Below are 20972 nucleotides of genomic sequence, written 5' to 3'. Positions count from 1 at the left end.
ACAGCCAGAGGTGGTGACAAGCCCCATCCATAGGTGACGAGGCAGGAATCCCTCCGGCAGGCCAGGGCCTGGCAAAGGCAGGGCTGAGGGCAGGGCCTCAGCGGGCTCATGGCTGTGGGCAGCTGCAGGCCAGCCAAGCTGCAGCAGCACCAGCACAGGTGCCCACAGTCCTGACAGGGACACTGCCAGGACAGATGCCAACAGTCCTGGGCCACGGGCATCAGGATGGGTGGCCCAAGGGGCCTGGCATGGTCAGGCAGGGCTGGCGATGCCCCTGAGGCCCCATCACTGTTCAGGGCCTTAAAGTGGCAGAAAATGCATCAGTGTACTCATCTTAAGACTTTCTCACATCACCAGGTCTAATTGAAGTTCCCATTGGTGGCATGGCAAGACACAGCTAGGTGTGTATGTGACAATACCACCCAAAATAGGAGAGAAGGGACTTGTCCTGGTAGACAGCACAGAGTAAAACTGCGGTTGTGGGAAAAAGTAGCAGCAGAAGTTCTGGCAAAGCTGTCCCTTTATTTACAAGCCCACATTGGGAAGAAATGCTAGTCACCCATTTTGGACCAACCTATGATTTTCAAATGCATCTTTATTGATAAGTTGATTAAGCTCTAGTCTGAACTTTATTTTACAAGAACCTGCAGCTAACCAACACAAAAAAATTACCATCATTACCTTGTACAACACTAGCACAAAAACAGAAATGCCACAATTCGGTTGAAAAAACTGTAAAAGAACTAAATTAAACCGTAAACTCTACATGTAACAAACAGTTGTGATTAGTCCCACGTGTCATTGATAAACCCAGCAGCGGGAGGGGAGGACTGAGCACAAAACCAAGCACCCCAGATGCCAGCTCTTTCTCCCCTGAGTGTGCTTAACCACGTGCTTGGCATGAACAAGTGGGACAGCAGCAGAGAGACGCACACCATCTGCCTGTGTCTTCTCTTTTATCTTAGAAAGCCTCCTGGGTCTGTTCTCTGCTTCAGAACATTCAGAGCTTCCTAAAACAAGAGATTGATGCAGATTTGCACCCAAAGGATGTGAAGAGAGCCTGGTAGTTAAAGGAGAGTCTAAAAGAGAGGACTGAGCAATGCAGGCAGAAACTGAAGTTGTCTAAGTTGGCAGTAGGTACACCTCATCCAAACACATTTATTCCAAGATGGAACAGCAAACCTGAAGTTCAGGATGTAATACTGGGGACATTACGTCACCCACTTCATTCTTTGCTCCCTCATTTTCTGTCTGCCCGTTCTGACTACTCCATCTGCATCCTTTGTGGTTCCTCCCTTCTCTCCCATTCTTCTGGTACTTCCCACCCCACACAGGCAGTAACCCTCCTGCCCCACCCCACTGCCTTCCCCGACCTTCACACAGTTTTGCCAGTAACTCCCACTTGACACTCCCATGAGCTCTCCTGCCTCATGCACCTCCACGTAACAACAGTCAGAGAAGGCTGAAACCTGATTTCCTGTTCCCCACACTCAGAGGAGCACTCATCCTGACTTCTCATTCCTGAGGAACACAGCGAACAGTGATCTAACTCTACAGATAAGTGAATTGAGTAAACACTTTTAACTTAGTTTGGAATTCGCCTGTGTTCTCCATCCTTCCTGTCTTTTCCTCCCTCTTGGTCCCTCTCTTAAATGTAGGAATGTTTACAGTAATTCAGGCCTAGTTCTCTGATTTTTAGGCACGACCCCAGAATTTTCCTGAAAGTCAGCTCGCTCTCCAAGACCCATTCCTTTGTCACAGTTACGGAAATAATGGGAAAATCTGCTGTTTGTGCCACTGGGAAGAAACTGCTCTGGCATGACAGCATAAGGCTTGCACAAGACAGCACCCATCTGACACCCTTCTAAGAACAACACTGGTTTAAAATCAAATAATTTAAGAAAAAAATCTACAGATAATCTATTCCCTTTTCCCTTCAAGTCTAGAAGAACCTCTCTTGTGGCATAGAGAGGCACTGTTACCCAATCACAAAAAGCCAGCAAAACACACGTGGCAGTGACTGATTTCCTACGCTTGTGCACGTGGTGCAAGGGCTGTACAGGGATGAGACATGGAAGGGAAGGCTAAACCCACAGGAATTCTGCCATCTTCAAATCTGCAGAAGACTGGTACAAGGACAATACTGATAGATAATTTTCTGTGTTCACCAATAACAAGACCACTAGTAGTTAGTTGCCTTAATGCACAGCAAGGGTGACTAAAGTTAGGCATCAGGAAAAGCAATCTCACTTGTAGGCTAGCTAGGAACTGAACAGACAATCTCAGCAGCCTCCAGGATCTTCCTCAGTGAAGTTCAGTAAGAACAAGTTTGATGAGCAGCCATGGTGGACATGTTTGGGATACTCAGTCCTGTCTCAGAGCTGGTGTGGGCTCTTGAGGTCCTTTCTAGCCCTGTGCTTATGAGTTTATCAGTTGACTTCACTGAAAAGAACAAAAGGGTAATCTCTGATTTTTCTGTCCAGCAGTTGCAATTAAAGCAACAAAGGAAAAAAAATTGCAGAATCTTTCCTTCCTTTCCCCAACCTTCATGTGTCACAGCTGAGGAGTTCCCAGCCCTCAGGGTAAGCCCTTCTAATACTGATGGACAAAGCTACCAGCCCTTCTAATACTGATGGAAATGATGGGAAAAACAATACCCTTGGGACAATTCACAGGTAGCAGCTGGAGTGAGGACTGTCAGCACAGGACAGCCTTGTGTGGGCAGACTGAAGTACTTCATAGCTCACTGAATGGGAGCCATGGACAAGACAGGACAAGGTCAGTGTACAATTCATGGCATGCCTTCTTCATCCAGTGAAAGGATTACATGAAAATGGCCATCCTGCCCAGTCACTCTCCTGGAGCTTCACTACACTGGCTTGTCTGTCAGCCTCCAGCACTAACTACTTCCAGCTGTGGCAAGAGAAGAATTGTGAACAGTGGAGTTTCCCCATCCCCCAGTGTGGAACCTCTCAGTAGCCTTTCAGTTCACCCTGTCCCCCTACCCCCACTCCCCTCAATTTAGAAAATAATGGTTATAATTAATGCGTGGAAGCTGATGACATTGTGCATGTGGTTCACTTCCAGTTCTCTTTTTTCTCTTCTCATGCATCCTCCTCCTGCCTCTCCAGCAACCCCCTCCCCGCCAATCCATTCCATCAGTCCATCCAGCCTGCATGCCTGAGGGGCTGCTGCTCACTTGCCATAGACGCTCTCGTCGCTGTAGGCCACATAGAGAAAATAGTCCTCCTCGTGGTTATCCTGCCAGGGGAGAAAGTGACAAAGTGAGGAGCCAAAGCTGGAATCTCACTGCACGTGAGAAAGCCCAACCCAGAGATGACTGTAACATGAGCAGGTAACTTCTCTTTCACTGTTTATACCAAAGAGAACTCTGGCCACAGCTCTGCTTCTAAATACAGGCAGGACACATTTCTGTACACAGGGAATTTACTTGAAGAGCCACAGCCAGACTGTGCTGCAAGCACGAAACAAAAACAGCTATGACTGTTCACCAGTATCTCAGCAGTGGTAGGGTCTTAAGATTGAGAGGAGAGACTTGGAAGGCTTTAACAAGTCAAAAATCACCTCTAGAAGGTATTTTTAATTTTTCAGAACACTGTGACAAGTGGCTGGATTTCTAAGTCCTGTTTTACATAAGGGCAGTAGAGCTATTAAATGATTACACTGACACAAAAATTCTGCAGAGTGCCAGCAACAGAGATCTGACCTCAGCTCTGGACAGTCAGACACTTTTCCTTCGATGTGTTCAGATTTGGAAAGCACCCTGCCTGTGTTATCTTTTATTATCTTCATCAGTACACAGACTGATGTAAGTGTCCAGTTATTGTCAAAAAGTGACAGACCAAACAAGGCTCACAGCACCACGCCAGAGCTCTTTTATTAAAACACCCAGCAGAAGGAGAAATCAAGGAGAAATCAATCCAGGCTGCAAACCACCCATGGCTATAGAACTGAGAAATATGGGCGTCCAATATGCCTTTAAGGTTGATCAAATAACACTGCTGAGTAGAAATAATGGGCAGCAATGTTCACAGCATCCTACCTAATCCTCATTTATACAGTACGAGCCATGGAAAAGTAATGCTAGACAAAGGGTAAGTGTAGCCTAAAAGTATTTATAGACAGATGGATGCCCAGCAATACTGTCCCTTTTACTGGCTTTTTGCTTACTTTTACTGGCTAAAAGGAAATCTCTTTTGTATACATAGCAAAACCTATGTTCTCTGCCCTCTCCAGCCCCAACCCCTCCTCTGAAATATAAAGTTGTTTATTGCAATATTTTGTTAAGTAGTAGGACCAACATATGACTGCTGGGGCAACTAATTGCCACAACCCTTTCAACTAACAAACAATTAGTTGAATTGCTAAGGCTCCCCAGGCTCCTAACTGTGGGATGGAACTCCCTCAACCAGGTGATGGCATACAGCTCAGGGCAAGAGGGTCCCTGTGTTCAGGCATCTGTCACCAAGCTGGGCCTGCTGCCACTCCTGGACATTGTTCTTGCCAACAAAAGGCAAGAGGAAAGGGCCAGGCTTACCTCATACAGCTGGCCCATGGTAGCACTGGTGGGAGGGATGGTATTATTGACAAAGAAGAACAGGGCATCTTCCGGCCTCAGGTGGATCCGCTTTCGGATTAAGAAGTAGAATTGACCAACTGAAGAGGAACAGAGAATGCCTTAGATGCAGAAGGAATGTTGGAGGGGTGTTTTTTGTTGTTGCTGTTTAGTTTTGTATTGTAACCCTAACCATGGCTGTTTTCTTTTGGTGGTGGAAGTCACACGCTGTACATAAAAAGTGGGGGAAAATGAACAATGCAGGAAAAAAAACAATAAAAAAGCAGTAACTTCATGACTAACCATATGAGCAGCCAATCCACTCAGAGCTGGCAGTTCCTCAGGTACCTCATGACATGTACTCTCTAAATCCACACTCCTCCCACTATGGTACAAAATGCTCTACTGAGGGGATTGGTGGGAAGACCTTTAGCTAGCTTAACCTTTAAGTCCCATAGATCAAAGACACCTTAGAGAATTTAGCCTTGGTATAAATGATTGTACCATTCCTGAAAAAGAACCCTTACTATTTGCTTGAACTGTGTTGCACAAGAGATTTTTTCACAGTCTACTAAATACTGCAAAAAAAAGAAATGCTGTTCCTTTAACTCAGTCATGTTCTTAAACAAAAACAGATGTAATCACACTCAAAATCACCATGACCATTCAGAAAAGGAACTTTGCAGCTATGACTCCAGCCACAGGGGTGGAAAAGAATGGGACTATTGCAAGAACTTGTCTCTTCCTGCAACAAGAGTACAGCCTCTGGCAACTCTGCAGCTAGGTCATCACAATAATACACAATTTAGTCACTGTCATCGTGGTTAGAGCTCAGCTGTGACATGCTAGCTAAGCCAGTGAGATACCTCAAAAGATCTCAGAGAATTCTGCATGTTGTAATCCAGGCTATAAGGTATAAATATAACAAGGACAGTAGATAAATGAGATGTAGAGCCTGTCTGGGTATTTTCTTTGTGCTGATCACAGAGTAAAAAGCCCTTCTGAGACCTTCTCATTGAAAATCAGGAAGAAAGGAGAGAGACATTGTTACCTGTGAGGTCAGAAGGCACGAGATACTTTCTTTTGTCTAAGTCAGGTACTCTGGCTTTGGGTGCTTTTTCCACAATTACCTGGAAAGAGACAGAGAGAAAGCAAGAAACAAATCTTGAGTATCATAAACCAAAATGGTCCAAAAAGCATCAGTGGATAAGGATATTACCCTCTGATGGTGCTAGCAGGCCTTTAGGTATCTATTTAATCTCTAACAAATACACAACATTAAAGAACAGATAGGTGAGATGACTTAAAAGAAGAACAGAAGACAACTTAAAATCACTCGCAATAGCTGTGCTGGGAGCCCAGGGCTGCAGCAGTAAGCATGGTGAGTGAAAAAAAGAGTCCAGAACAGACATAAAAATAAGTTTGGCTGAGAAAAAAGAAAATTAAAAATTAGGACACCTTGATGTTCCCAATTCAGGTTAATTTTGTGTGAAGAAGCTGTCAGGAGGCTAATACATGAACACAAGTAAGTTAAACTCTTTCCAGGTTACAGTTCCAAACTGCCTTGCACAAAATCAGCCCTACTCCCAGTAGTCCCACATCCTAATTTCTACTTTCACCACTACCAAGTGCTCTAGAATGAAGCACAGAATTAAAGAGAAACTACACCTCACTAGGGGTTATTTTTTAGACCTCCAGTTTTTCAGTAGTTATTTTCTACTCTGAAATTCATATCCTTAAAGTTTATTATCCATATTTCATATAGCTATGGACATTTCCTAATCATATAAATATACAATAATTAAAACCAGCCTACCATCTGGGCAACTGGACCCACAGAGACCTCTGACACAAAATACTGATTTCCTTACATAGAAAAATAGGAAGCTCAGCAGCTTTAAGATCAAATAGACCAAGAAATCTTCTGCTAAAAGATAATTTTTGTTAGCAGAGCTAGGCAAAATGTTTACCTCAGAAACAGGAAGTATTCCAAAGTGACCTGATCTCCTTTTCCACTGGAACCTTTGGAACTACTGGGTTTGTTCAGAAGAAAACTGCAGGCTTTTTTTGGTGATATATATTTTTGAACTGGTAAAAGATACATCACATTTCAATCTATGTGACTTGCTGTTCTGCAGAAGCCATTTTGACCATCTAAACTAAATCTAAAGCTGGATTTTCTGAACTTCCTTAACTTTTTAATTTCATTAGACCCCATAATTGTAAGTACTCCATCTGAGACACCGTGGGACTAATTTCTAAGGGTTCCATGCTCCCATAGCTCTTTGGCAGCCCAAATCAGCAAATACAGCTGTTGTGTAAGAGAAAAGGTTGAACTACTGTGGACTAAGCCTTCTTTGGAAGCAAAATGATGCTGCCCTGTGACTGAGACACTGTGCCAGAGCAACATGTTATCATGAGCTTGGTGTATTTAGCCTGGACATGGTGCCATGCTAACCTGAATCCTTCTAGAGCCAAGTGAGTGTCTGCAAAATATCTCTCACCAGAGAGGTATCAACTAGGACATCTCTTCCCTGTGCTCCATTTGAATGTGGCCAACACAGCCAAACCCCCTGAAACTTCCCAGGTTTGATTTTAAAATAGAAACATGGTTGCCTCAGCTACTTCAGTATTTTCAAGTACCTAAGTTAGTACAAGGCACTCAAGCTCTTTGAGGCAGTTTGTGGTAGGACATGCATTTCTGTACGAGGTGCAGTTGGTAATAAATGCTGTGAGGGAAGGACAGTACCACGATCTCACTGAACAGGTGCAGGCTGAACAGCAACAATCACATTTTTTACAAGCACAGCCAACGACCTAACACAGCAAATTGCAGTGGGGAGAAACCTTTAGTTCTTGCCTCCAATTAAAAAAACTACTGGTAAGCCAAACTGCTTGCTGTGACTACCCTGACTGGGTGGGAGGTGTAGATTGGTCGTTAGATTATAAAGGAGAAGAAGTCATGCTGATGAGAACGAGGTGAGTGTTGGTAAAGATTTAGGAAAGACTTAAATCAGATCGCCAATGATTTAAGAGATCATAAGAGAGATCTCCCTCCTGCAGACGCAGGGAAGGAATGGAGGTGCTCTGCTAATTTGACTGGCAACTGTAGTCAGTTTGCTGGATAATGTAGGTTCTCTCTTCTGAAGCACTAAACCCTTCACATACATAAAAAACCTACCAGGAAAATCCTAAGGGTTGAACACAGACTATCTACACTTGCGTTGCTGCTCAGTGGTGACTGCGATAATGCAGGGCAGTAAAATCTCATCAAAATGCTGAGATGTATCACAGCACTGCAGTGTAGGCAGCCAAACGGATGACATCTTCAAGGATCCTGCTGTCAGGAAGGGCAGACACAGAAGTGATGTAAAGAACAGAGTGCTGCATTCATTTCTTTGTATGCAGCTCTGACAAGAGGCAATCCCTAATAATTCACATCTGGGCTTTGCCGTGCATCACTTCCATTTATCCTTAACTCCAGCACACCTCATTCTGGTCCTGGTTTTCTTTACAAAGTTCTGCTGATGCCCCCCCACCCCATCTTGGCCTCCTTTACCTCCTGCCAGACTGAGCCTCATCCTGGGCTCCCCACACGCTTCTTCCTCACACATTTGTCACAGCCTGCTGTGCAATCTGCCACGTTAATCCTCAATTTACACCTTGTCTTACTCCAGACCTACAAGCCCTCATCATAAATACCCGACCCCATACACTGCAAGCTGACCTGCTGCATGCTCAACCTATGCTATGCCAGGCCTCCCAAAAACAGAGAGAACAAAGGCACCCAAGCACTGACTTCCAAAAACTTTTTCAAGTCCATTTGAGGGTCACTCCCAAGACAAAAAATGGTGTTAGCCTGCAGGGAAAATATGGGGTGTAACTGTTCCGCCCCTGTCATTAGTTTTACAGCGGAGTCCACGGGTGTTTTTTTTGCATGCAGTACCCTTGAGCAGTAAATCTAGGGCAGATGTCTCCAGTGGGGATGGACAGAAAGAATACTTGCAAAATGTTTATTAAAAAGGGAAAAATCACTCCACACTTAATTAGATTTGTCATCTTTTTTTTTTCCCCCCAATAATTATTCGGAATTATGAAGCCAGAATTTTTCCATAGGCACTCCAAAGGGGCCTAAGAATGAGGAAGCAAAATTTAGCTAGATGACCTTGCATTCCAAGGGATATTTTCTCCACAGAATGATTAAACAGGAGGGCAAAAGGATCGAGAAGTATCCTTTTTTTGCTGATGCAAAGGAAAAGAGCAAGGCTTTATCGAAAAGACAAGCCAAGCTGAAGTAAAACAAAAATAAAAGGGACGTATTGAGATGACCCGGATGCAGACCATGTTTTCTGTGAACAGTACCCGGTTAACCCACTCACAGATCTCCATTTTCACAGAGACAAGGGTGAGCTCCTTCCCCACTCATGCCAGGAAAAGATCAGCAGTGTTCCCACTGTCGAGATACTGTAGATCCCAGGGAAAAAGGTGTATTCCACCCCGCACCCACCCACCCACACTGCAGCCCTTCCCGCATCACAAATAGTCTCAGCTTTGCATTAAGGAGAAAAGCAGCCTGGGATTTCAATCAGATCAGCGAGACCACGATCATCGGTACTAAACTAATTTCCTTCGCCTTCAAAATAAAGCGAGCAGCAGCCGACGGCCGGCACGGAAAACAAAGGCGGCCGAGCAGGGGCACGCAGCCACGGCCGCCCTGGCAGCGCGCACTCACGGGGACTCTGTCGGGGTATTTCTTCCGGATCTTCTCCCCTTCTTTTTTCCTGTACTCGAACGGGTGGTCTTCCTTGTACTGGAACTTCATGGCGCCGGGCTGTCACTCCGCTCCCGGCTGCGGCTGCCGCTGTTGCTGCTGCTGCTGCCGCCTCCGCCCCGACCCGCGCTGCGCAAAGAGCTCCGCCCGGCCCCGCCGCCGCCGCCCGCCGAGCTCCGGCCGCGCCCGCGTCACGGGAGCCGCCCCGACACCGAGCCGAGCCGTGACGTCACGGGGAGGCGCCGCCCCGACACCGCCGCGGTGTGACGTCACGCGGAGATGCCCCCACCGCCGAGCCGGGCCGCGAGCGCTGTGACGTCACGCGGAGGCGCCCCCGCCACCGAGCCGGGCCGTGACGTCACGCGGAGGCGGCCCCTCCCCCAGCCCGAGGCGCGGTGTGACGTCAGGGGGAGGTGCCGCGCTGCCCGGGATGGGGACGGGGCGGGGGGACAAGGGAGGCTGCGTCACGGCCCCGCCCGGCGCCTTCTGTTCGTGCATCGATTTATTGCCCGGCCATACGTAAACACGTGAATAAATAAATGCGTGAAAATAAGATTCCCTTTTTTTTGTAGTTTGCAGGCAGCAGAACGCCGCCCGCCCCCCGCAGCGTGACTCAGGGGTTGTAAACGCGGCCCCGGCTGTATCGAGGCGCCCCATCCAGCCGCGCTCCCGCACCCTTGGTGCCCAGCACCGCGTGGGGACACGGCCCGGGGTTCCCCGGGTGAGGCCTGAATGCCCCCCTTGTCCAAATGCGGGGTTATGAATGTGACCTGTGCTCTCAGTGGCTGCCAAATGTAACATCGAAAATGAAACCACCTCCCCCCCCCCCCAAAAAAAAAAAACAAAACCAAAATTGTTTGTTCTCAGAGCGTCGCCGTGGCTGTTGGGTCTGGATTTTTGCCTTGTTTGTAGCATCTCAGTGGCAGAAAGCGTGCCCTGTGATGTGTCACACCAGCTGCGTGTTGCACACAGCAGGCAGTTCGAGGTAACTGTCTGCAAACAAGCCAAAACAGCGAGCCAATTTTGGCCCAGTTACTCAACTGACACAAACAATATCTAAAGTTTTTCCCCCTAGGAGCAGATTGACTTGTAATTATTCACTGATCAGCAGAAGAGCAGGTATTAATGAACGGCTCAGCATGCTCAAATCAGCACAAAAATCAATTGCTGCTACCCTAGGGACAATGAATTGGATTGGATTAAATTATTTTCTCTTTGCATACTTTACTCAGAGGAAGCAGAATTTTGCCAAGACTGATCTTCTATCTGTGCAGGTGTTTTAGTTGTAGCAGAATATGAGTGGAACAGCCAGATGCATAAGGTGATTCTCCATGGCCACACCAAAGGCAGAGGTGAGAGGGCCCAGGTTTCCTAATTCAACCCTGTGTCTTGAACAAGGGTAGGGAAAGGCGTGTTGGGGTGTGAATTTTCTCACCTGAATCATGACATCTACTTTTGGATGGCTGAAGCGTGTCTGCAAAAACTCTGGCAGGTCCTTTACTTTCTAAGCTTTTATTACTAGTACTTTTTTTATACCAAATACTTTTATTTAGTGGGGGTAGTGTGACCTCCTGCTGATGGTCAGTTCCAGCAGGTGCATGCCCCAATTCTTCTATGGGTAAAGCAGCCCACAGTGGGAATGTCACCAGCCAGTGTGTCCCAGAAGCAACATCAACATGTTTCTGTCTGTCCTAGGACATGTAAACATTCTCCCATAGTTGCCAGGTAGTGTCAGAGGAGCTCAGAGGGGTGAGTCAGAAGGAAGGCATTATTTTCTGCAGTCCCATAGCAAACAGCCTGGATTGAAGGAACCCCAGGATTTAGACTCAAGGAAAATTCTGGTTGCATGGCAATAAACCTTTTTAATAAAGCCTATGTTTGGCATCCTTGCTTCCTAACTGCCTGCAGCATAGCAGTTGCTGAGGTGTACTGAAGGTCTGTAGTGATGTGGGTGTCTCTTCCTCAAGGACAAAAGAGAGGAACTTTTCTAGCCTGTTTCACCCAAGCCACCAACATATTCTGGCAATTTTAACAGACTGATCTCAAACTCCTTTGTCCTGTGAATTGCTGTTTTCATCCCCAGGACTGCGCCCAAGGCAGCTAAGATAACACCCGGTTTGAATTTCTCATGACAAATCAGAGAGAGGTGACAGTGTTTTTCCTGTTCTGGTGCAAAGCCATGGCCCTGTGAGCGGATTGCTGGTGACTTCTCCTCAGCAAATCCCCTGACTGAACTCTCCCTGCCCTGATGGTGCAGCCCTGGATGTGCAGCCCCAAGACTCGCTCCTCCTGCTTCCCCACTCCTTCATCAGGCACTGAATTCCCAGCTCTCTCCTTGAGCTTCAATAATACCAATAACGTCACTGGCAAAACAGGCAGGAAGATGATACATGCAGAAGCAGTGACAAACACCTAAACATCTGACTTAGGGTTGTTAAAATGTCAGCCCATGGGCATGTGACAAACCCCATGGTCTGGATTTGTTTGCTAGAGGGAGGAACTGGAAATGGTGTCAGCTAATTTTCCTACCCAGGACTGCCAGCACAAAGTGGTCCTTCACAGACTGGCAAAACAATGTATTTTTTCTTAACCTAGAGTGCCAGAATAGCTCTGAGCACGTACTGTACTGCTGTCTGCAGGTCATGTGGGTACATTCTAAAAGGGATTTCCCAGGCGTTGCCAATGCTGCAGCCATAGGAGCAGGAGACAAAAATATTTACACAGAATCTGGGGGCAGGGTTTGCAGCCTGTGCTGTACTATACAGTCCTCCTATTTATAACTCTGGACTCCCTTGGATATTTCTTGCATTATTACCTCCCCTTGGGTACTTTATTTATGCCTCTACAGACAGACTTTATTCATTTTTTTTGATCTTTAGTGTGGACTCTGCATATCAAAGTCTCTTTTGTCAGAAAATCTGTGCTTTGTGGTCTGAATGGTGATTAAACCACAGATGGCATACCTGATCTGCTTGCTGCCATCCGTGGCACAGTCCTTGCCTGGTGTCTCTCCTATGTCCCTCGTGACTGGTCATCAGTTTCTCTTGGCGCTGGATCTGTAGTACCTCCAGAGCCAGTATGGGCACATTGGTCTTGGATGAGGGCACAGGGTTAGTCACTCCCAGTAAACAATGTCTAATTGTGTAAATGTTTTCCTTTCCTCTAGGAAAGGACTCTCTATTGTCCGTGCTGGACTGTTGTCTCGCTGCTCTATTTTCTACAGTTTCTTATTTTTTTTACAAAAAAAAAAAAAAAAGTTGCTCTTTCTTCCCATACTTCTTGTATGGCCCAGCCTCAGCTCAAGTTGCTTAAATGCATACAAATGATGTCATGAGGAGATTAAGGAGCACACCTTGCTGCGTGATCAAAAGCAGCAGTAAAGGACAAACCCCCAGACCTGAAAAGCAGAGTTTGAGATCCCTTTGTTCCAGCCAACGATTGGGAGTGGCCTGTTGGGGAGACGCATCACTGTTCCTGTGAAAACAAGGGAGCAACAGTGGGGTGTTTCTGAAAACCGGTTTTTCTCAAGTACTCCGTGTTTTAGGAAAACCTAAGGGTGGCACTGTTACCAAACAAGTTAATATTTCTTTAAAAAGGAGCCTGTAGAGCGGTGTGGGGAGGGAAATTGTTTTAAGGAGTTTTAATCCATGAAATGGATAATGGATGACAGGCAAGATCCGGGTGATGCCCATGTGTTAGAAAGACAAATTACAAATTTAGGGACTGACATGCTTCAGTGCTCTTAGACCTGAGAGAGAAATGTATTGTTGAAAACTGGACACAATGCAGAATTTATAAACCACAAAGACACTTACAGAAACTGAAGATGAAGGAGAAGCTAACAAAGGCAATTAATGAGATTCTCTCTGTCTGGGAAAAAGATAATAAAAAGACTAAAAATGTGGAGTAATTAGCATTAGAAGCAATAAATAAATAACAGTAGATGATAGAATACTAATTAATGAAGAGAACTATGTAACTTACAAGCCAATGAACACTTAATTCCTTTGTTTGCTCAAATGTATAAATAGTTAAAGGTTTTGCTAACTGGCATACATGTTCTGTGGAGCTATCCCCATGTACCCCAACACTGAACAGAAGTATGCTAACTTTCTACCCTGACCAGCTGGTTAAGGAGTTTATTTCCCAACTTTTGGTGGCAGTTTCTGGTACCCTAGATGGGACAAAGAGGTGACGGCTCCACAGACCAGAGGAATTGTCAGCACTCCAGTGCACACTGAAGTATTTTCAGGGAGATCTTCCCATTCTCTGGTCTGGTGAGTAGAGCACTCTGCCCCTTCTGGGAAAAAGAATACAATATTACTCAAGGCACTTTATTTGAAGGTATTTTCCCTGCACATAAGTTGCACTAATAGAAAGCTTGCAGTGTGAGGCTCAGAGGTTTTGTAAATGTTCACTGGCTTGGGTTCTGTGAAAGGTTGTAAAAAGTTGTAAAATACTGTAAGAGGTTATAGAAAGCTTGTAAAAGGTTTTAAAAGTGCTAAGAGGTTTTTTTCCTAAGATGGTAAATATGGGAGTGGGGCTATCTTCATAGCTCCCAGGAGAAGGGATCCTGAAGGGTTCCCCTTTGTGTTGTGTCCTAAGGAACTGGGAGAGGTCGGGGGTTTGGGAGGCGTGACCCCCGACACAAAAACAACTTGTTGAGTATTGTAATCACTGGTGGCTGATATATAAACTTAGTGGTGGTGAAAAGTGGCCTGTTAATGGGACTGAAAATTACAATACCATTTTGCAATTAACGCTGTTTTGTAGAAGGAATGGAACAGACACCACCGTATGCCGATTTAATTTTTTCATTTGAGGAGTAATTCTGATTAGTGGAAGGAATGTATGCATGTGCCTAGAGATCCGATGGTGTTAGCATTAGAACAGAAGGGATGAGAAACCGCTCAAAAGATGCTGCTCTGGCTGCAGTCTAGGCTCAATCCCCAGTGCCAAGTGTGTGGCTGCGGGCTCCTGTGGCACAATGAGCTGGGCAAGTTTGTCCTGGGGCTGAGGGACTGGTGCAGCTCAGCACTGGGGCTGCTCGGGGAATGTCATGTGGGAAGGCTTTACCTCGGAACTGGACTTCTGCTTTAGGATATTTACTGTCTCACAAGGACAAAGGAGTTCGGGTCAGGAAGAAAAAGAGGCTGTCTGTCCAGTCCTGAGCCCCTTTCTAAGAGGGAGCTGAGCCTGACTGCAGGAAAGACTTTCAGGAATTGAAAGATGCTTTAATGACTGCTCCTGCTCTGGGACTACTGAGCTTTCTAGGCAGAATTGCTGCCCTGTGGAGCAGAGTGACCATCACGTGTTAAATGCCAGCACAGCTCAGGATTCTCCGGCAGGAGGAGCTGGATGTTCTCCCTGGAAACCACTGTGAAGACTTCCAGGGAGTTTCTGGGCTTGACAGTACTTGACACATGTTCAGCAGACTCAAATGTCTCTGCTTGCTTCAGGCTTTTACTGTGGAGTGAACAAGAGCCTTCCAGGAAATGTTCTGCAGCTTGGTGAAGACAGGCTTGAACAGCACTTCAGAGAGCAGCTGATAAAATAGGTCACTCTAACAGGTGTTCCATAAACAGTTGTTGTTGTTATTTTTATTTTTATTTTTATTTTTATTTTTATTTTTATTTTTATTTTTATTTTTATTTTTATTTTTATTTTTATTTTTATTTTTATTTTTATTTTTATTTTTTATTTTAAGGCCGGGTTGGATGAGGCTCTGGGCAACCTGGTCTAGTGGAAGGTGTCCCTGCCCATGGCAGGGAGGTTTGGACTCAATGATCTTGAAGGTCCTCTCCAACCTAAACCATTCTACAATTCTAAGATTGAAGAAAGGTGTAGTAGCAGAAGGGGCATAAATTTGTGTGTCACTTCTTTACTTATTGCATTCCAGTTTATCACTTGCTAATGATACAGTTAATAATGACTAGACAATTTAGGAAGAAATTTGTGGCCTCAAAATCAAGACCCTCATTAAATTCCTTTAGATACAAAATTCCTGTGACTGGGCAAGGCCTGGGGCATCATCAAAGATGATGGTTGTTCAATTTAGTTTTATTCTATCCCTGAAGCTATCTTATCAATCTTCTCTAAAATTTTCTGTGGTTGTAATCTCATCATCAGTTAGGTTCCTAAACATGTTTGGGACCTTGTCCTTGTTGGACCTTGTCCAACATTGTCCTTGGTCTTCTTATCTACAGAATAACTATTTTCTGTATTTCACAGGAAAGAAGACCAGCATATTAACTAAAGTGGGAATTTGGGTACTTCAGCAGGAAGGGCCAATGCAGGCATTTCAAAAAGGTGTGACCTGTGCATTCATATCAGCATGAACATATACATGCCATTCATTCATGGCTGAATGTATCATCATGTGATATTTAATGTTGTTCTGCTCTAATGTTTTCAGGTGCTGAGTCCAAGGTAGAGACAACACTGATGTAATTTAACACTCACCTTCACTTGATTGCCTAGACCAAGGTTTTACAGATGGGCCATACCTATGTTCATCCAGTTTCATTAATATTTCTGGATGGTTCAACATATTTGTATTGACCAGGAGGGACTCACAAATTATTCTGTCTGAGAAATGGCTTGCATGTTTTAAATGGTCTTACTGCAATTGATCTGGTTTTAACAGCAACATTAGGAATTAATAAATGATACTATATGAAAGCATTGAAAATATGATTGAACTTTATTTCAGAGGTAGTGTTCTTGCTCCTTCCCTTGTTTGATCTGTGCATATATAGTATTTTTTAATTCAACTATAAGAGTTTGTGACTACTATTTCAGAATTGCTATATATCCTATTCAGAACAAATACATTCTCTGTATCCCACAGGGCATTTAGGGCAGACTGTCTGTATGTATGGTGCCTTTTGTTTACGTGCAGATGATTTACTTTTATTTTATTTTATTTTTTTTAAATTTACTATAAATGGTTGGCACTTTCCAGAAGTTTGGTGTTATTATTGGGTCGTAATAGACCTTTGCAAACATCTTTCTTTTTTTTTTTTTTTCTTCTGTTTTGAAGACCTCTTTGCCATCCTGAAGAAACTTAGGCTTAAGGCAAGAGGAATGAGACTGCATCTGCAGCCACCCTGTAGATCACTAACCTACAAAATGGCTCAGCACCTTGGTCCTGCTGCCTGCTTATTTCTGCAAAGTGTGATTCTAGTGTTGTGTGAATGTAATAAATGGGCTTGGAGAATGCAAATTATCTCAAGGAGGTGTCAGAGCCATTAGACTCTGCTAGATCTGAAAATATTTGGAATTTCAGTTACTTTTTTCCCCCCCTCTTTTCTCAATTGACTAAGGAAGTTAATCTGAAATTCTTAAAACCCTGCCCAGCTGAATTAGTCTCTGCATGTAACTATCCTGTACTGTTTGCTGTTAGTAAAACCAGACATTAGTGTCCTGGCAGGGCTGGCTGGGCATCCTTGCCCTCGGCAGATGCCTGCGGCTTTTCCTCCGGCACCGGATCCAGGTCTGGCACCTTCTGCCCTGCCTTGGCGACTGTGAACCTGCTCATGTGCAGAGCTTCTTCATACACTGGAGGGGTGTCTGATGTGGAGAGGGGAGGTGTTCCCTGGGCAGTGTTGTGGGAGTGTGCCACTGCTAATATCCTCCTGGCAGCAGGTCCAAACACCGAGTGGAGAGCTGGAAGAGAGGAGACCAAAGCTGTTTGCCTCATCCTGAAAGCATCATGTGATTAGAGGATATCCACAGGGTTTTCTTTTCCCACAGCCAGGGTGATTTCCTTTTCCTGCCCCTTCAGTCTCCCCTAAAAGGAGTGGATGTGAAATCCTGCTAGCAACATCCCACAGTTACCCTCTCCTGAAATGCCACTGAAACCTGTAGCTGCCCTTATTCCACCCAAACATATCTCACAGCTGAGCACCTTAGTTTGTAGCATGTACAGAGGTCGCTTCCCCTCCATCCTGCCATGAACTTCCCTCTGTCAGCCTTGGGGTGTCACCAGCTGGGCTTTACAGTGCAGCCCCCACACTTCACAGGCTGGTGAAGTCCCCAGGATCTGGCAAGGCCAACTCACAAGTGATGGTGCTCTGGAGGGTGCTGTCGTGGTCAAACGCAATGACGGTGACCTCGTAGGGCCGAGGGCCCGACTCGTCCCCTGTCTGATGGCAGTGGAAGCAGCACCTCACGCAGACAGAGACCAGGCCACACAGGAGCAGGAGCCCCCCGATCACCAGCACCAGCCTGGAATGGGAGGGGACACAGGACAGAAAGATTTTGTTTGTAGGACACCTCTTAATGTCTCTGACTGCTTACAGCATGGTTAACCTCAAAACTAAACAAAGTCACCCGGGGCCTTGCCCAGCTGAGTTTGGACAGTCTCCAGGGATGCAGATCCCTTGTCCACTCCAGGCACCTGTTCAAGTGCTGCACCATCCTCAGGGGAAGCATTTTTTCTCATGTCTAATCAGAATTTTCCTGTCTGCAGCTTGGTCACCCACCTTATGTGCTTCTACTGAGCACCTCTGAGAAGTCTCTGTCTTTATGCTCTCTCAAGATCCCCCTTAGGTAGTGGAAAACTGTAATTACCTTGTCCCCTTAGCTTCCTCCAGTCTCAAGAAACCTGGTTCTTTTTATTGGCTCTCCAGGGGACTGGCTTCAGGTCCTCTGCATCTATTTTGTACTAGGGGACCAAAACTAGGTATTCCAAACATCTTGTCATGAGTGATGAGCAGAGAGGAAAAATTGGATCTCACAATCTTCTAGCATACCCTTATTAATTCAGCCTTCTAGATGCTCAACAGCTACCATCCATTTTGATCTCATCCTGGTGGGAATGACTAAGAAATCAGACAGAACTTACTTTAAAAATCAGTCTTTTCAAAGGCATATTGTGCCGTGAATGCTTTATTAATATTGTTCATATGACTATATATGTGGAATAAAAGAGGAGGCTGGTAGGTCAGCTTTTGTTGATGAGACAGCTGAGGGGTTGCCTTACTCTTGTAGAGCTTTAGAGAATTCCAGGGAAAAGGAGGGGGGGTGGCATCACTCTTGAGCAAGTCACATTTAATCCCACCCTTTGGTTCTGGAATTGTCTAGAGATGCAGATATTTAGAGTAAACATGTTATCTTACCAGATATACCACAAACGGTCCCATTCTGTACCTGAACAGCTGAAGAGAAGAGGGTACAAGAAATAGTTATCCACAGAATACCAAATAAATGGGAAGATCCCTGTGGTACCCTCCTGCATCTCCCCTCATGCTCCTCACTTATTGTGCAGATTCCAAACAGCACAATGATGAGAAACTCGTTGTGCTTTGTGGAGGACACAGTTGTCCAACCTCATCAATATCCCTGTTAGGTGAATTTCCCTTCTGTTGGCTTTATCTCTTTGTTGTTTTCCTGATATTTATTCTTGCCCAATTCCAAGTGCAAATGTTAGAAGTCTGTGTTCATGTTTGTTTTTTTCTTTCTTGTCAATATACCATTTCAGTTATTCTTACAAATGACATCACTGATAGTAATATTCACCAAAGCAGTATATTTCAAACAATTTATTCAAGGAAATTTTGTTTCTAAATTCATAATACCAATTAATTGAAATTACACCAGAAAGCTTTTAACTATTGCAGTAATGCAAATAGGCAGCAGGAGCAGTACCACATGATCAGTATGTTGATCAATAAAAATAGTAATTAATACACTTCACATTCAAAGTAATGCTCATTTTGCATGTGTTGCTAATACAATTAAATAAGCTTTTCTGGAAAATGTCAACCATCAGGTCATAACACCTATGTCCAGTATTGCCTTTGGTGTTCATTGTCTCTCAAAAGAAGAACAAGACTGACAAATACTTACAGTTCAGTGTTGAGGCAGCCTTCCTCACCTCTCACCTGGGGGAACTAGAAGGGGAAAACCAGAAAAGACAAAGCTAGAGTGAATTGAATCTTTGTCATATGCATCTTTTTAATCTTTTATGAGTCTGGATCTCCTATGGTAAAGACTTACTGTTATCTATCTTCCATTTTTTCCATCATATGTTCTGCTGTAGATTTGAAGTTACTCAGATACCAACAGCATTGTTTCATATATTAACTCCCTGTAGTCACTAAAATCCTATTTAGTACTGTTCTTCATCCTCACCACAACTTTCCCTTTCTCCACCATAAGCCATTTAGGTACTTCTCCATTCTCAAATATTAAGAATATTTAAATACCCTGCTTCATGTTATACCCTCTCTGGCTTGAAAACTGCTCTATCCCTCCAGCACTCCTACCCTTGTCATTCCTTTTCCTTGGGTACCCTGACATCTGAGTTACCATCCCTGGAATACCAGCAAATATTATCTTGTCCGTGTGTGCCTTTTTTGTGGCCAGTTCTTTCTAAAATCAGGGAAATTATTATTGCTAATGGCCCTCCATCTTTCCAAGGTAACTCCATATCCGAGCAGAGACCCATAAAGAGCAATGTCAAAGATGACTTACCCATAAGAAACTCCCTACAACAAAGCAGAGCATGTCTGAGTTATGCATCCCTGTAAGGTGGTTCTGTGGCCTCTTGGTGTCTCAAGCTGCTCGGAGTCTTCTTGTCCTTTCTATTTTCAGTTCATCCTCACCAGTCCAGTGGCCAGGAGAAGGAGCAGCTTCTATGCTGTGTGTTGAATCCAATCTCTTCCTCCTCCTCTACCTCTTTCTGCCCTTCAGGTTTTTGCTTTTCCTCTTCCCCTTTTTGTCACTGGCAATTCCTGATTGTTTCTGCCTGTCTCTTTTTGTTATTCTATTGGCCTGGTTCTCTTCCCCTTTTGAAGGGATTTCTAAAGCCTTCCAGTTAGATCAGGAGAACAGCAGTGGCTACAGGTTCTTACTTTAGATGTTTAACTAGTTCAGTGAAGGGCATCGTGAGATCTCTGCAGGCCTGACCCTTCCCTTCTGTGAGCAGAAAGGGTCTCAGAGTTTGTTCATTCCCAATTATTTCTCTCCCCGCCTCTACCCTGAGGGGAGTAGGTTGAAGGTCATGTTACTGACCTGTTTAAATGGAGTTCAGATTCCTCTCCATCCTCCAGTACCTTTTCTGCCCCTGCACTCACATTGTCCTACCTCTGATGATCCAATCTACCGACTTAGAAGTGAAAGATTTTGCCATATAATAACTATATCCAGTATTTTATATATATATATGTATATATGTGCAGGTATATGTATATGTGTGTATGTAGATATAGATGTGTATACATATGCAACATATATGTATGCATATATATATATATGTGTATATATATATACTCATATGCAGCAACTCTTGTATCTCCTGTTTTAATGCTCTGCCATTATCCCTCTTACCTGGTTGATGCCTTAGGTTTTAACTTTTATGGTTTTCAAATTCTGTACTGCCTAGTGTGTAACTCTGAAGTTTCTTGTAGCCTGTTAACTTCTGCTCTCTTGTGCTAGGTAGACATAACAAAGCCTCTCCAGGTCTGCTCTCCAAGGACATCAAGACTATCCTAGGCCAAAAAGGAACTAAAGAGCTTCTAAAGGAGGAGTAAGCTGAGGGGAATTACATCATTAACTGAAGCTTTAACTGGAGAATTAGCCCTGATATGCAAATGAACCAAACCCATAAAAGTGCAAAGA

The 20972-nt window shown here is 44.6% G+C and overlaps 2 protein-coding genes across 3 annotated transcripts; both read right to left on the bottom strand.

Moving 5' to 3' along the window:
- Nucleotides 1-577: 577 nt before the first annotated feature.
- Nucleotides 578-9538, bottom strand: GABARAPL1 (GABA type A receptor associated protein like 1). 2 transcript variants are annotated; one of them, XM_069003350.1, is made up of 5 exons: nt 9309-9538; nt 5628-5706; nt 4559-4677; nt 3200-3261; nt 578-2442 (listed from the first exon to the last, which is right to left on the bottom strand). In XM_069003350.1, the coding sequence occupies exons 1-5, from the start codon at nt 9396-9398 to the stop codon at nt 2430-2432; spliced, it is 363 nt and encodes a 120-aa protein (XP_068859451.1). In that variant the 5' UTR covers nt 9399-9538; the 3' UTR covers nt 578-2429. The 2 variants fall into 2 exon arrangements, with proteins under 2 accessions (XP_068859451.1, XP_068859453.1); XM_069003352.1 differs by having other exon boundaries at nt 578-1010; nt 9309-9537.
- Nucleotides 9539-16031: 6493 nt separating this feature from the next.
- TMEM52B (transmembrane protein 52B) lies at nt 16032-20303 on the bottom strand. Its single transcript, XM_069003349.1, has 5 exons — nt 19827-20303; nt 19200-19243; nt 18470-18508; nt 17410-17576; nt 16032-17015 (listed from the first exon to the last, which is right to left on the bottom strand). Exons 1-5 carry the CDS (start codon nt 19872-19874, stop codon nt 16765-16767), a joined length of 549 nt encoding a protein of 182 aa, XP_068859450.1. The 5' UTR covers nt 19875-20303; the 3' UTR covers nt 16032-16764.
- Between the last annotated feature and the right edge of the window lie 669 nt (nt 20304-20972).

Source organism: Aphelocoma coerulescens, chromosome 1A, assembly GCF_041296385.1.
Source record: "Aphelocoma coerulescens isolate FSJ_1873_10779 chromosome 1A, UR_Acoe_1.0, whole genome shotgun sequence".
NCBI lineage: Eukaryota > Metazoa > Chordata > Aves > Passeriformes > Corvidae > Aphelocoma > Aphelocoma coerulescens.
Note: the sequence above shows the minus strand (reverse complement) of the source record. Positions and strands in the feature narration are given on the sequence as shown.